The 15,956-nt window shown below is 35.4% G+C and overlaps 1 protein-coding gene across 2 annotated transcripts in view; it reads right to left on the reverse strand.

Annotated features, from left to right (window-relative positions):
* The window catches only part of KDM7A (lysine demethylase 7A), an 86,943-nt gene that overhangs the window by 45,377 nt on the left and 25,610 nt on the right, over positions 1-15,956 (reverse strand). For both annotated transcript variants that reach the window (XM_031939177.1, XM_031939178.1), the window contains exon 3: positions 5,082-5,199. In XM_031939177.1, coding sequence (XP_031795037.1) covers positions 5,082-5,199 — 118 coding nt within the window. The remainder of the gene's footprint in view (positions 1-5,081; positions 5,200-15,956) is intronic.

Consider the following 15,956-nt stretch of genomic DNA (forward strand, 5'->3'; position numbering starts at 1 on the left):
CTAGAGAAAAGACTATGAGGACTGAATGTGGATCATGACATAGTATTTTCATCTTTTTTTGGATGTTATTTGCTTGCTTTATTTTTTTCCATTTTTTTTTTCTATTTTTGATCTGAGTTTTCTTGTGTAGCATAATAAATCTGGAAACATGTTTAGAAGAATTGCACATGTTTAACCTATATTGGGTTATTTGGCTAGGAAGTAGGCAGAGAGGGAGAAAATTTTGGATCACAAGGTTTTGCAAGGATGAATGTTGAAAACGATCTTTGCATGTATTTTGAAAATAAAAAACCATTATTAAATATTATTTTTTAAAAAGAGGTAGGGGACAGGCAAGGAAAATTTTAATTAATTATTTTCTTCTTACCTCTCACTATATTGAGAAAAAAAAAAGCAAATAACAAATTTCCTGTAACAAATATTTATAATCAAGCAAAATTAATCCCCTCCTTGCTTATGTGCAAAAATAAGGTCTCATTCTATATCCTAAATTTATCTGTGAAAAGGTGGAATGTTTCATTATCGGTCCTCTGGAATCACGGATGGTGAATCTACTAATCATAGTTCTTACAGCTTTCAATGATGTTTGTTAGATGTTGTATAAATTGTTCGGTTCTTTTCCTTATCTCATTCTTTATCACTTTATAGATTTGGGGGGGGGGGGTATAAACAAAGTAGTGGTATAAACTGCATCAAAAGGCAAGCACCCTTAAATCACTTTTTGTGTATAATTTCAAACTGCTTTTCAGAATGGTTGTATCCATTCACAGGTCCACCAATAGTGCATCAATTTTCTTCTCCAATATCTATCATTCCCCATCCTGCTCCTCCCTTCTTTATAGAAATAACATTAAAGTGTTATTACTATATGTGTTGCCAAAACACTCAAAGGACCACAGAAAGTTCCTATCTGACTAGCAGCTGAAGCCTTTAATCCACGTATGATCCTCTTGTTTTTCTTATTTAACACCCAATATCAATCAATCAAAAAAACATTTATTAGGTGCCCACAATGTACCAGGCACACTGTTCTAAGCACAGGGGATACAAAAAGAGGCAAAAGATGGTCCCTGCTTTAAGGAGCTTACAACCTAATAAAAAAGACAACATGTAAAATAAATATATGAAAGCAAAATACATACAAAATAAATAAAAAATAATTCACAAAGGGAAGGCATTGGAATTAAGAAGGATAAGGGAAGGCTTCAACTAAAATGTAAGAGGAGGTAAGGGATGGATTTGGGGCTGAAGGCGGGGAGTTATGGGGGTTTGGTGAGGTAGGGAAAGATAATGAATTCTGTTTTGGATTTTTAAAAAAATAGCTAAGGAATGTCTGAAACTATCAATGAGAAGCAAAGAGCAAAACAATTTCTCCTCCTGACTCTCTGTATCAGGAGATATAGGAGAAGGAATAGCAAGTTTTGGAAGTGGTGCCAAGAAATCGGATGTAGCTAGGAGAAAGCTAGAGTTCAATGTATCACACAAGGTAAAAGAAATGTGAAAGGAAGAGATCTCAAATAAAAAAAAGTAGAGAGAGGAGGAAAAGAAAACAAAAACAAAAACAAAAATGATCAGCACAGAGATGGCAACTAAATGCATGGATGCTGATGAGATCACCAAGTGAAACAGCATTGAGGGAGAGAAGCAAGCCTAGGAAAGAACCCTATGATTACCAGGTGTCATGGAGAAGAGGATCCACCAAAAGTTAGAGGATAAGCCAGGTGGGGAGAAGAGGAGTGAACAACAAATCCAAGGGAGACAGCTTGGAAGAGGGCTAGGTTAGGGTATGGATGAAGAAGAGGGTGATGTCCAATGAAGAGCAGTAAAAAAACCCAGAGATTACAGTCAGACAAGAGGATTTCAGACTTCTTGAATGGGGAAGTAGTATATTTGTGGGGGATGGCAAGATCGAAGGTACCCCTATTTTGTAAATGGCCAAAGTGCAGTGTAGGAGCAGAAGGAAGCTACATAACGAAGTCTTTAGAGTATCTGGGAACAATCCATATGTGTGGTGAAGTCCTCTATTATGAGGGTAGGACCAAAACTGAGAGCCTCAAACTCACTGAGGAAGGAAGGAGACAACAGCTACCAGATTTTGATTGAGTGGTACATGAGAATAGTATAAACCTCCAAAGAAGAGAGACTACAGAGTGATGCAAGGGGAGTATATGGAAGTAGGGAGAAAGAAGGATTCTAAACATTCCACCTCAACCAAGGAGCAAAAGACAATGAAGGAAAAGTACACAAGGACTGGAAAAGATTGTTATCAAGACAAAACCAGGTTCTGGTAAAAGCCAGATGTGTGAGAAGAAAAAATTTTAAATGAAGGGAACTCTGCGCCTATTGGAACAAGCATTCCAGAGGGCACAATAGAAGAGGTAGGTGAAATTAGAATGAAATTTGGGGTAGGAGGATTGAAGGGGATGGCAGTGAGGAATGGGATGGGAGGGGTAAGGAATGGAGTTTGGATGATGATATACAGAGTTCAGAGTTGCTGGGATGAGGTGGATATGACCAGGTACAAGAATGTTGAGTGAAAAGACTCCATCCTTATACTCTCAGAAGATAGGCAGAGAGACCTGGAGTCAAAAGGGAGTTGTTCTTTTTGCATATAAGCCTTTCCACAGTCAAGAAGTGAAGTTAGTTTGGCAGCAAGAGGTGGTGGATACCACCTTTTGCTGGAATGAATGAAAAAGGTTGCTTTGAGGCATGTGGAAACTGCCTAGTCTAAGCTCAAACAGCTTTCCCTCAAAGAGACACTGCACTGAGCAGGAATTGAAAAGTTCAGCTCTCTAGCACACATATAGTCTGAGATCTTCTCACCTAAGAATGCACATGTTAAGGCTTTTAAGAGACACCTGTTTGATTGCAACTAGTGTAGTGGACAGAAATCTTGCTGTCCTTGGGAGTCAGGAAAAGCTGAGCACAATTTCTGCCCCAGAAACTTACAAGCAGCAGTATGATCCTGGCCAAGTCACATAATCTTTCTTAGCACGAGTTTCCTCCTCTCTTAAAATAAAAATAATAGCATCTACTTCCTAAGACTGCTATCGAGGATAATAAAATGATATAATATATGCAAAGCACTTCGCAAACCTTAAATACTGATATAAATGTTGGCTATTATCATCTTCATCATTATACAGTCCCTTTCAATTGTTCACATAAAATTACTTTTCTAGGATTTTTCTGTACCCTTGTGTTTCTATTTTATGTTCCTATTACACTTTGGTTCTCATCAGGAATTTTTTAAGAATCCTATTCTATTAAAGGTCTGCTTTTTTCTCTGTAAAACTGTTTAGTTTTGCTAGCTAACTTATTCTTGGTTATAAGTTTCTATCTTTTGGCTTTTGGTATACCGTATTCCAAGAATTCCTCTTTTATCAGAAGAAGCTGCCAGGTCTTATGTAGTGCAAACTATGGTTCTTGATAGCTGAATTGCTTCCTTTTATATGCTTACAATATTTTTTCTGTGTAGTTCTTGATTTTGACAAAAACATTCCTAAATTTTTTTCTTTTTAACTTTATTCCTAGAAACAATTGATGAATTTTTTTTCTATCTTTATTTTGACCTCTGGTTCCAATAGATATGGAAAGTTTTTATTTGTGATTTCTTTAAAATCTTTAAATATAGTGTCAATAAGTTAAAAATTATTAGGTGCTTATTATATGCAGGCACTATATTAAGTTCTAGGGATACAAAGCCTGCAGGCAAAAACCTAGTTCAAAACGTTGTTGTCTGTTTTAGAAACATGCTTTTCATGGAGTCCAATAACTCTTGAATTTCTCTCTCCTTGCCCTATTTCCCAGGTCAGTTATTTTTGATATCCTATAATTCATACTTCATACTTCCTTCTATTTTTTTAATCTTTAAGTTTTGTTCTAGAATGTCTTGCTGTCCCATGGAGTAGTTTATTTGTTTGGCATTTAGTCTCCTTTTCATTCATTCTTTGTTTTTCATCTCTTGATTCATTTCTTGTGGACATTCATGTAAGATCTACAGATCTGCAATGTTATTTTACGCTAGTGGAGGTTTTCCTTTACTTATTCATTTCTCCATACTTAGTTCCTAAATTAGGACTCCAAACCAGGACCAGGTTCCAAACACTGCTTAGTCTAAACATAATACTCCCAAGAATTTTTACAAAAATCTTCACTTCCCTTTCCCCACCCAACTCAGCCCTATCTAGTCCTCCTGGAGCTTTGAAGTTCAGAACATGAGTCTTCAGGACTCTCTATAGCATTGTAGGAGAAAAATGCTCTGCTCCTAAAGATCCCAAGCCTAGTGTATACAGGTGTAAGTGCTGTTGTATAGTTCTATTTGTTGTCACATTCCTGGGCTTCTACCATCTCCTACCAGGAGGTAGCCCACTCTGGCTGTCTCTGGTCTCAGAGTCTTCTTAGCAGGTTACATGTATCCTCTACCTACTATTATGATGCAAGAGTCAGCTAGTTTGCTGGGCTGGCTCTGACTTTGCTGGCAGCTTCTTTTCCTGTTCCTTTCTGGCTGAGCTCATGAAGTTTTGGGGTAGAAAAGTCAATTACTCTAGCTTCTCCATAAATATCTTGATTGAAATTATTTGAATGGATATAAATTTCAAGTTTTTACTAAAGTAACTATGTTGAAGCTCAGTTGCCAAATATCTTGTACAAAAGACTCTCAATCATGATTTTAATAATATAACCAAGCTCTCTCAAGCCTCAAGAAATCCCATCATCTGGCTAGTTTCAACACACCACCAACAGATTTACAAAGAATATCATCTAGAAGATAAAGTAGCAATATTTTTAGTCTTTAATGTCACCAACAAAGTAAACCTAATAGATTTAAAAAGTGCCTCTAGCAAACTAGATTCTAGTTTGCCTAAAGTAAACCTAGAAAAGAACTAAAAAAGGGAAGATAGTAACTCTTAAAGGGAAAGTAATAATCTTTAAAAAATAATGATGGGATAAAAAGAAAAGGAAAAAAGGCAGGTGGTGAAGACATGAAAAGTATGACAAGAGCCCCTTAGCCTCATCCATAAGTAGGTAAGGGAACTGAAAGAAAAATCCAAACATTCTTAGTCATACAAAAGACATACCTTGGGAAGACCCGAGCACGTAATTCCTTAACAAAAGTTCGTGTCCCAGCTTGTACTGGTTTGGAACCATCATCATTTTCTGTGTAATCGTGTCTGTGCCAGTTCCTCCTCTTTTTCACTAGAATTTTTAAAAATAAAAATATTTTTGGTAATTGAGATTCAAATAATAAATATATATATATAATAAATATACCTTCTGAACATTCATAACTTGCCATGGACAACCAATGCAGCAACTAATGGCCAGACTACTAGAAGTAAGCTTCTCTGTACGTTGGTCCTCAGTGAAAAAAAAAAAACAAAAGAAAACACTTTATCATTAAGTTCTTACCTTTTACAATTGGTAAAATTTGCCTGAATGGGAGTTCCATTACAATAGCCTTTGAGGATCATTGCAGGTATCAGAACAAGACTTTAATTACAAATTTGATCCTTATGTCTTGGAACATAATTGACAACTTATGAATACTTGTTGATTAAATGATGAAATAAAAAATAAAAATTCTAAGACAGAAAATCATCATCTGTAAATTTTATTTTGTTCAACATGACATTAAAAAGAAATCCTTTTAAAATATTTCTTAGTGAAATGTAAATGTTGTTTGATGACATCATCCTGGGTACTTCAATTTTCTTAGCAACTTCTTAAATTTGAAAGCAGAATTTGAAGATGGAAAAAATGTAACTAGAAAAGATGATGCCTTAGACCAATACTTACCTTTAAAGAGAGTATGAAAATTAATGTTATTTTTTATCCTGGTTGTCTAAGAGGGTCAGATCACATCACATAATCACTTTTAGTGTATTTTCTAATATCCCTTTTTAGACCACCAAAGTACAACTCTAAAAAAATCTACCAGAAAGGAAGAACTTGGTGATAAAGAATGATTATCTTAAAGTAGATTACCTTCAAAAAAAAGTCAAGCAACTTTCAAAATCACCTAAAATAACTTTATATGTTAAACATACCAAAATTACAGCTGAGTAACCCCAGTTTGGTCCAATGAGGAAGGGAGAGGTAAAACTAGAAAATCTCCAGTGAAAAAACATAAATGTTCTGACAAAAAGATGAAAGGGAACATTATTAATAGGAAAAGATGGTACAGAGAGTTAGTTTGCCATGAGATTTCTAGCAAGAAGTAAAGCTTATGCAATCATAGCAAAAAAAAAAAAAAATAAGTATAGCTTGACTACATGAGTCAAGGTAATTAATAATGGTAGAACATCTTACTTCTAATTTTGAAAGGCCAGATAAGTCTATTTTATCATAGCCAAATTTTTTAAATGTTGCCCAGATATAGCACTTTTTGACAATATCTATAGAAAACAGCTCCACTGATTCTGAAAAGCATCTGGTTTCCCCTTTCCTGAAATAGTTTCACTACTCCTAAAAAAATATCTTTGGCATTCTACTACTTTAGGGAGCTTCTAGCATGTATTCAATTTTAAAAGCTAAATATGTAATAAAAACCTATTAGGCACTGGAGATACAAAGACAAAAGACAATTCTTGCCTTAAGTCACTTAAATCCTATGGGTAGAAAGGGAAAAATATAGAATTATGTGTCTAAATACAAGGTAATCTTGAAAAGGGAAAAAGTATTGAAAAGGGAATGAGAGGGTCAAGGAAGACTTTAATAAAAAAGGTAGCAGATGAGCTGAGCTTTAAGAAAAACAGGAATTTTAAGAACTGTAGTTAAGGAGAAGGCATATCAAGCATCAAGGATATAAAGCCTATACAAAGGCAAGTTCACAGAAGAGAAATTTCAAGTTCAATGAACAACTAGGTGGTCAATTAATCAAATAGAGAACATATGAAAAAGTTAACATGAAACGAGGCTGGAAAAGCAAATGTAAACCAAATTGAAGCTAAGGAATTTTTATTTTACCCTCACTGGCAATTGGCTGATTGGTTGCTGTCCTTCATTCTCAAAGAGGACAAAATGACACCATGATGTTAGAGTCGAGTTACAGTGTGTCTGACGCAATTGATCAGAGCTCGGAGTCCTCTGCCATAGATTAAACATAAATAGCCCAGCATTTGAGGTGGTTTCTCTAACTTTGCGCATCTCTCCTTTCTTCTGAGCTACCTTAATTGTTTTGCTCATAGAGCAGAGTACATTCTCTGATGAGGGCACACTGTGCTAAATGGTCCTGTGCCAGTATCTCCCGTGCCATACAGTTAATTCTAAAGTTCTTAAGCGACCCTTGAGTGTCCTTGCATCGCTTTTTCTGACCTCTTTATGAAACCTGGCCTTGTATGAGTTCTCCATAAAAAGTCTTTTTGGCAAGCGTCCATCTGATGTCTGAACAATGTGGCTAGTCCAATGGAATATGGCAATGTCATGATGGCACACTTGCCCATAAGTTCTGGATTATGCCCTCTTGCTTTCCCAGTCACCAGTGGAGTGATATTTTAACATGATATTTTCAGCCATATGTTCAAACACTTTCAGTGAGGATAAACATAGCATAAAAGTCAGCTAAAATGAAAAAAAAAAAAAGCCACTATACAATAATGCTTTGATATTGGTTAAGAAATAAAATAGTAGAACAAATAGGTAGAAGATTCAAAGCAAATAAACACAGTGACCTAGTGTTTGACAAACCCAAAGATCCCTGCTCCTCAGGTAAGAACTATTTATTCAACAAAAACTTTTGAGAATACTGAAAAATAGTTTGGATCTAGTTATAGACCAATATCTCACACCATATAACAAGATAAAAACTGTAAAGATGATATAAACAAATTAGAGGAGCAAGGAAGAAATTACATGTTCAATCTATAGGTAAAGAGTTCATTACTTAATATGGGATAGAGAAGATAACAGAAGATGATTTCTTTGGAGTGTAAAACTAATAAAGTAATGCAATGTAAAAGAGTATTGCATGGTTTACTCTTCAAAATTTGTCCATATAATTTAAAAGGTGCCTCTAGCCAACTAGATTCTAGTTTGCCTAAAGTAAACCTAGAAAAGAACTAAAAAAGGGAAGATAGTAACTCTTAAAGGGAGAGTAATCTTTAAAAAATAATGATGGGATAAAAAGAAAGGAAAAGAAAGGGAAAAAAGGCAGGTGGTGAAGACATAATTCAAAATTCTTTTCCATAATGGCTGGACTAATGCATAGCTCCACCAACAGTACATTAATATAACCTGTTATCCAACACCTATTCTCAATTCCCAGCATTTGTCATTTTCCTTTTTTTTCTCAACTTTGTCGATTTGATAAGTGTGAAGGGGTTCTCATACTTGCTTTAATTTGCATTTCTCAAACTACTAGTGATTTAGAGTATTTTTTCATACACCTATTGATAGTTATCCACTGAAAACTTCATGTTAATATTCTTTGATCATTTATCAATTGGGGGATGGTTTTAATTCTCACAAATCTGGATCACTTCCTTATATATCTTAAAAATGAGATTTTAATCAGAGAAACTTGCTGTAAATATTTTTCCTATTTACCTGCTCATTTTTTACGTTTACCTTGCATTAGTTTCATTTGTGCAAAGAGTATGGTATAGCTTACATCTGGACTGAATAAAATGAACAGCAATATCTTAAAAGAAAATGAAATCAGAAATAAGATAGACTGAGAAAAGGGAGAGGTAAAAATACCAGAAGCTTCATATCTCAAAACACTATAAAAATACTAGTATTGTACTAATATTAAAAGAGAGATCATGATTTCTAGAAAAAAAAGTCTAAGATCATTAAAGGGACTCTGCAATTTCCTGAAGACAATCCAGATCGATGTTCTATTTAATTCTGGGCCCAAATCATCTGCATTTTTAATATCTATCCCAGATATATTTGGTGATAGACAAGCTTCACAGGATGTCTATTCTTATGTATATCATACCCTGGATAACAGATAATTCTTTATTCACTTGATTTTTCCTCAATAGATAGTTAAGCCAAATTACTTTGAATTGCTACAAATAAGTTTCAAGAGATATTCAGGGTTCTAATGAAATGATCATGTTAATATATACAAAGAGATCAGAGATTTAGAAGTAAATGGGACTTTAGAAGTTGGTCATCAAGTCCAATCCTTTCATTTTACTAATTAAGAAACTGAGGCACATAATTCAAGACTTCCTCGGGGTTACATTGTTACTTTGACACAGAATTTGAAACTCATCTCAAATCCAAGCCTAGCACCTTAACCACACTGCTTCTCAGATGAGGAAACGTCACTGAGGAGCACTGTGATGTAGTAGGAAGAGCATGGAACCTAAAATCTAAAGAACCTCAACAACCACAGGGAATTATTCAACTTGGATTCTGCTTGATTGTGTCATGACAGTAGCCAAGTCTTTTGGAAAGCACACTGTTCCTTACTTATAATGTGCCTTAGAGGTAGAACATGATTATTTCTGTTGTTATATGTTTCAGGAAATAACAATAAACACAATAGACACATATTCTCTACACCTTTTAGTCAAATGAATGATAAGCATGTAGTTTCCTGAGGAGTAACTCTTGCAAAAACCTATCTTGTTTCTTACTAACAACCTCAGTAAGTTTGTTTATGAAGAAGTTTCACATAAAAATTCTGTACACACGGAAGAGTAAGAATAGTTGCTGATACTTTCAGGTGCCTTTTTTAGTATTAATAAAGCTCACAATTTCATATTAATTGAAAATAAATTTAATTTTGCTCCTAAACACTAACAAGTCACCACAGAATTTTTCTATATTTTCAAAAAAAAAACTTTTTCCCCTTAATACAAATATCCTGTTGGATAAATACATAAATGAAGATGAAGACAGGGAGTAGAGATGGGGTGGGTCCCTAAAGAAACTCTGGAATGTCCCAAAATTTAAAACTTCAATAACTGCCCTCTATAAAGAAGAACACCTAGAGTCACCACCATCTATTTCGACTTTCCAGTTACTTTAGGACTACAATATATAGGGGCACCTTCCATGAAACCAATAAGCATTTTTTAACAAGCATGTGTCTTTGTTTTCTGCCTTTTTAGTTACTAATTTTCATAAGGATCACTGCACAATTTAAAAGTGAATATAGTTTTTAAAAAACCGAGAGGTCTAGGTTTGGTTACTGTTTGGCAAATGCTCCAAACACATCTGATAGGCTGAAATGTGAATTAGACAGCATGTAAAAAAAAAAAAAAAAAAGCTCTAATTTATTTAGTGCCATACCAATCAAAAAAGCTCTAATTTATTTAGTGCCATACCAATCAAACTCCCAAGAAATTATTTTACAAATCTAGAAAAAAAAAATAACAAAGTTCATCTGGAAAGAACAAAAGGTCAAGAGTTTCAAGGGAATTAGCGGGAAAAAAAATGCCAGCGAAGGTGGCCTAACTGTGCCAGACCTAAAACTATACTATAAAGCAACAGTCATCAAAATCATTTGGTACTGGCTAAGATATAGAGAAGTTGATCAGTGGAATAGGTTAGATTCATAGGACAAAATAGTTAATGACTTCAGTAATTTAGTGTTTGGCAAACCCAAAGACCCCAGCTTTTGGGATAAGAATTCACTATTTGACCAAAACTGCTAGGAAAAATGGAAACTAGTATGGCAGAAACTAAGCATTGACTCACATCTAACACTGTACACCAAGATAAGGTCAAAATGGGTTCATGATTTAGACATAAAAGTGATATTTTTTATTATTATTTATTTTTTATTATATAGGTTTTCTTGAAATGGAAATTTATTGCTTTATATTTTCAATCCTCTCATGTTCTGCTGTGCTCATGACAGTATTTCTTCTCTCAGGCATCTAGAAGTTAAAGGCAGGAGTGTACAAAAGAGTTTATAGCTGCCTTTCTTTTTCTTTCTTTCTTTTTTTTTTTCCCATAAAAGTGACATTATAAGCAAATTAGAAGAACATAGAAGAGTTTACCTCTCAGATCTGTGAAGGCAGGAATTTGTGACCAAGAAGAACTGGAGATCATTACTGATCACAAAATAGATAATTTTGATTATATTAAGTTAAAAAGGTTTTGTACAAACAAAAGTAATACAGACAAGATTAGAAGGGAAGCAATAAATTGGGAAAACTTTTTTACATTCAAGGGTTTTGATAAAGGCCTCATTTCTAAAATATATAGAGAACTGACTCAACTTTATAAAAATTCAAGCCATTTCCCAATTGACAAATGGTCAAAGAATATGAACAATTTTCAGATAAAGAAATTGAAACCATCTCTATGGTCATATGAAAAAAGGTGCTCCAAATCAATATTGAGCAGAGAAATGCAAATTAAGACAACTCTGAGACTCTACCACACATCTCAGATAATATGTATGGGGAAGATAATATGTATAAAACATAAAAACATAGATAGCACAAATATAAAGTTAATACATACAAATATACATAAGAGAGTATAGTGAATTACAAGATAGTTTGGAAAGGAGTACAATAGCAATGGCATGGAGAATGTCCAGTGTGGCTGGAAAGGTAGATTGGAACCAGAATATATAAGACTTTAAAAGTTAAACAAAAATGGTCATATCTGTGCTAAAGGAAAATGTTTTGGCAAAATTATATATGGAATGAGCTGAAGTGAGGAGAGAATTGAGGCAAAGAGAAGAATCAGGAAATAAGAGGCAATTGTAATAACATAGGTGAAAGCTGAGGAAAGCCTGAACTAAGATGCTATCTTGTGAGTGTAGAGAAGAGGAGCTGGATACAAGAAATGCGGTCCAGGTAAAAAGGATAACTTTTGCAATGGACTAGACAGATATGCGGCTCGAGAATGAGAGTGAGGAATCGAGGATGATACCAAGATTATGAACCTGAGACACAAAGGATGTCAGTGCCCTTGAGAGAAACAGGAAACTCTGGAAGAGGGGAGGATTTGGGGGAAAGATACTGGGTTCTACTTTAAACATGATGAGTTTAAGATGTCTCTGGGACATAACAGTTTCAAAATGCCCCAATTAGCAAATGGTGATACAGGATAGGACCCCAGGGAAGAAACTGGGACTGGGTAAGACCTAGGAGTCTTGCATAGAGACAACAGATAAACCAAAGTATTTTGAGGAGATATTAAAGGAAGGGCAGGGAAAGAGTTCTTGGGAACCATCCACAATTAATGGACATAATCGGATTGTGGACCAGAATGGAGACTGAAATATCCAAGAGGAAAAAGTAGCAAATAGTAGCAAGAGTAGCAGAAAAGACCAATAGATTTGGCAACAAGTAAAAGTCAACAAACATTTATTAAGTGCCTAATGCTTGCAAAACACTCTGCTAAATGCTAAGGTTCCAGTCTTTAAGGAACTTAAAATCTAATGGAAGACACCCGCCCCCCAAAAAAATGAAAAGGGAAGGGGGCAATTATCCAACAAAGGAAAAAGGTGGAAAAGTCAAAGAAGTCTAAATTGAATGCTTCCAGAGAGTTCAAAGAGGTCCAAAATAAATGCAATTGGATGAGAAATAAAATGTCTGAGATGTCAATCCTGTTCCTCTCCTTTAAGTGGAGGAATTTATGGCTAGTCCCTCCACCCCCAAAATCAGAAAGGTAGAAGGTACTAATGAGTTATAAGTAACAAGGCTGACTGGATCTGGCAAGATGACATTTCCCAATGATGAGTTTACTGGGGAATATGGGGGAGAAATCCAAAATGAATCCACTTGGTGGTTTTCTGGAGGTCTCTGGAGCAGCCTTTGTTTCAGCAAAGTGATCACCACAAGAATAGCCAGGTGTTAAAGTTCAAATCCTTTATTATCTCCTTCACAATCTACTTTCCTTGCCAGGGGCCTGGGCTAGTTTTCTTAGAGGCCTTCTGGAGTCTTGGTTTCAGTGGAGAAGTTAAGTAGGACAGGCCTGCCACCAAGGTGGTGTGAGATGGAGTGAATAAATCTGGCTCTCCTTGGCTCTGAGAGCTTGAACGTCTGCCTCCAGTTCTCTTGTCTTCTCTGTCTCTGAGCCTCTCGGTCCCCCAGGAGAGCTCCAAGAGCCTGGCCGAAGATGGAAAGAATGTGTCTCTGGGTCCCTTCTGATCTGTGTCTGGCCCTTCTGAATCTATCTCTGGCACTCACTGATTGAGTTTGTCCCAGCTTATATGCTCTCTTATAATTGCATTATCATAGGTGTGAATCTTGTGGAACTATATTAAGTACTAAGTACATGTACTGAACTACAGAACTATTAAGCACCACGCTAAACTAGATAACCATTGTCTTTATCAATTCCACTGACTTAACACCTTGTAAGAATCCTTGTTTCAGAGTTCTGGCCCATAACAGAAAATGAGATATCTGAGGAAATATTTGGCAATTTTGAAGAGAAAAGATCTGGTGCCACATTACAAAGAGCTATCCAGGGAGAAGAGAAGTAGTGATAACACATTCAAACATCTTTTCAAAGAGTTTGGCAGAGGAAGGGAAAAGAAATATAGAATGATAGCTTGAGATCTCTGTAGGATCTAGGAAAAGGTTCCTATTTGTTTTTTAAAGGATGGGATAGACTTGGGCATATTTGAAAATAGCAGGGAAAGAACCAGGAGAGAGAGAGAGGTTGAAGATTTGAAAAAGGTTGGAGATGAATGAGAATATAATACACTAGAGAGACAGGAAGAGAACAGAAGTCCCAACTTTCAAAGTTGGACTTTAAGAGTTACCCTTTTGTCAGAGACTGGAAGAGAAGAGGGGAAAATAGGGGATGATTTTAAGGACTCTGAGATCAAGCACATGGAGAAGATTGAGTTCATGCTAAACAGCTTCAATTTTTTCAGTAGCATAAGAGGTAATATCTTCATCTGAGAGAGATTAGGGAAGGAGGAGGTGTGGAGAGAGAGCCTTTAAGAGCAAAGAAATTTGAAATAGCTGAGAGTAGGGCAAGAGAGAGGTGGTGAGTTAGGGAATCAATTAGGAGACTAAGTGGATAGAATGCCAGGGTTGAAGTCAGGCGGAAGCTCATTCTCATGAGTTGAAATCTAGTCTCCAACACTTACAAACTGTGTGATCTTGGGAAAGTCACTTTACCCTGTTTGCCTCAGTTCTCCATTTATAAAATAAGTTCAAGAAGATAAATGGCAAACTCTAGTATCTTTGTCAAGAAAACCCCCAAAACTGGGTCATGAAGAATTGGACACAACTAAACAACAACAAACCTCAGGATAAACTTGAGGTAACTGAACCAGAAGTTGGATAATATAAATCTGTAATGTACTCAGTCAGCACTGATGTGGAATGTACTCTAGTTTCATTCTGCAGTTTATAAGTAGGAGTTTAATATACAGGAGATGAGAGAAATCCAGAACCTGAGGTTTGTTAAAAGGAAGCAAGGTATTCAAGAGTAGAGTACAGTAGAGTTGATTTGAAATAGCTAAACTATTAGGTTATAGTTGGAAAAGGAGGAAAGTGAAAACAGAATGGAGATAAAGGTTTGAGAAAATACTAAGGGTAGAAAACAGGTGCAGAAGGAGAAAAAAGTAAAAACAGGTATATAATGTAAAGAGATTATGGTCAGGCAGGAGAATGTCAAGAGTTTCTAATGCAAGAAATGGAACACTTCTGAGTAATAGCTAAGATTTAGGGGACAACTATCCCTAAAGAATGAAGGAATAGGACAAAGAACACAAACAAAAAAAATGGAAAAAGAGGGAATTGAAAAGAGCATGTACGTATATATTAAAAATCTCTTATAGAAAAGTAGAAGTTGGAAAAGAAAGGAATAGAGGTGCTAAACTTGAGAAAGGAGGAAGAATGCCTGATAAACACTACAACCACCATCATTTTTACTGGGTAAAAGTTTCAAATGAATGAATTTCAAAAGAGGAAGGGCTACCAAATGAAGGAGGCAAAGGGAAAATCTAAAAGTGACAATGGGGAGCAAGGAGTGTTCAGAACTCCACCTCTAAAACACCAGTGTGACCTACCTGTATCCCTCCTCCAACCCCTTCCAAGAAAGAAAAAAAAAAAGATCAGGGAAAGGAGGGGAGAAGAGGGGAAAGAGGAATTCAGTAAATATGAACAAAAAATTCCTAACAAAGAGCAAAACCTCTAACAATGAAGATCTTCAACTTTTGTTTTAAAGTGTTGCCTTGGAATGAGAGAGGTTACAAAAGCAATAAGTTGAAGGCAGAACAGGAAACCAGGCTGTCTTGATTCTCTATCCACTACATTACAATGTTGCTTCTCTATTTAACACTACTCCAAAAAGCACAGAGACTATGAAAATAACTTCACTGAATTTATTTCTTCATAGGAATAAAAAAAGCTGAACTCAATTTCTAGTTCACTTTGTAATGACCTTTGTGCTAAGAACAATTACAATTTTTCTTAGAATCTCTGACTCGACTATATCTCACATCTTTGGCTGTTACTGTTGATATGTTGTCTTAAAAGATACTGAAACTGTCTTCAAAACCTAACTGACTCATATAAAGAACTAAGTGGTTTAAGCCACTGATCAGTCCTGGTCACCTAAGTACAAAAAAGACTAAAGGCTCTTTGAGCAACTTCAACTGTTCCTTTAAGTGTCTGACCTTAGACCATCACAAGAGAGAAAGATAAGAATTCCGTACTCAGCAGAAGGCTGTGTTCATAATAAATATTCCCTCCAATAACTTTTCTTTTCCCTGCAATGACTAAATGAACCTCTTTTTATTAATTGCTAAATATTCCCCAAATGTCTTATTTTGTTCCAATATTGGTTCAAAACCTGGCCTATAATAAACATTTTGTGTATAATGGGTAAGTTCTAGCTATATTTTTGAAAAAAAGTGTACATACAAGTTTCTACATATACATAAGTTCTCCAGACTAGCTAAATACCCACATTTAATCATTACTATCACAGGAATATTAGTCCACTGAGGTATGCTTTTTATTACCTAGAAAATAGTCCCATCCTTTAAAAAAACTTTCAATTAATACTAG

Source organism: Sarcophilus harrisii, chromosome 5 (genome assembly GCF_902635505.1).
Source record: "Sarcophilus harrisii chromosome 5, mSarHar1.11, whole genome shotgun sequence".
NCBI lineage: Eukaryota > Metazoa > Chordata > Mammalia > Dasyuromorphia > Dasyuridae > Sarcophilus > Sarcophilus harrisii.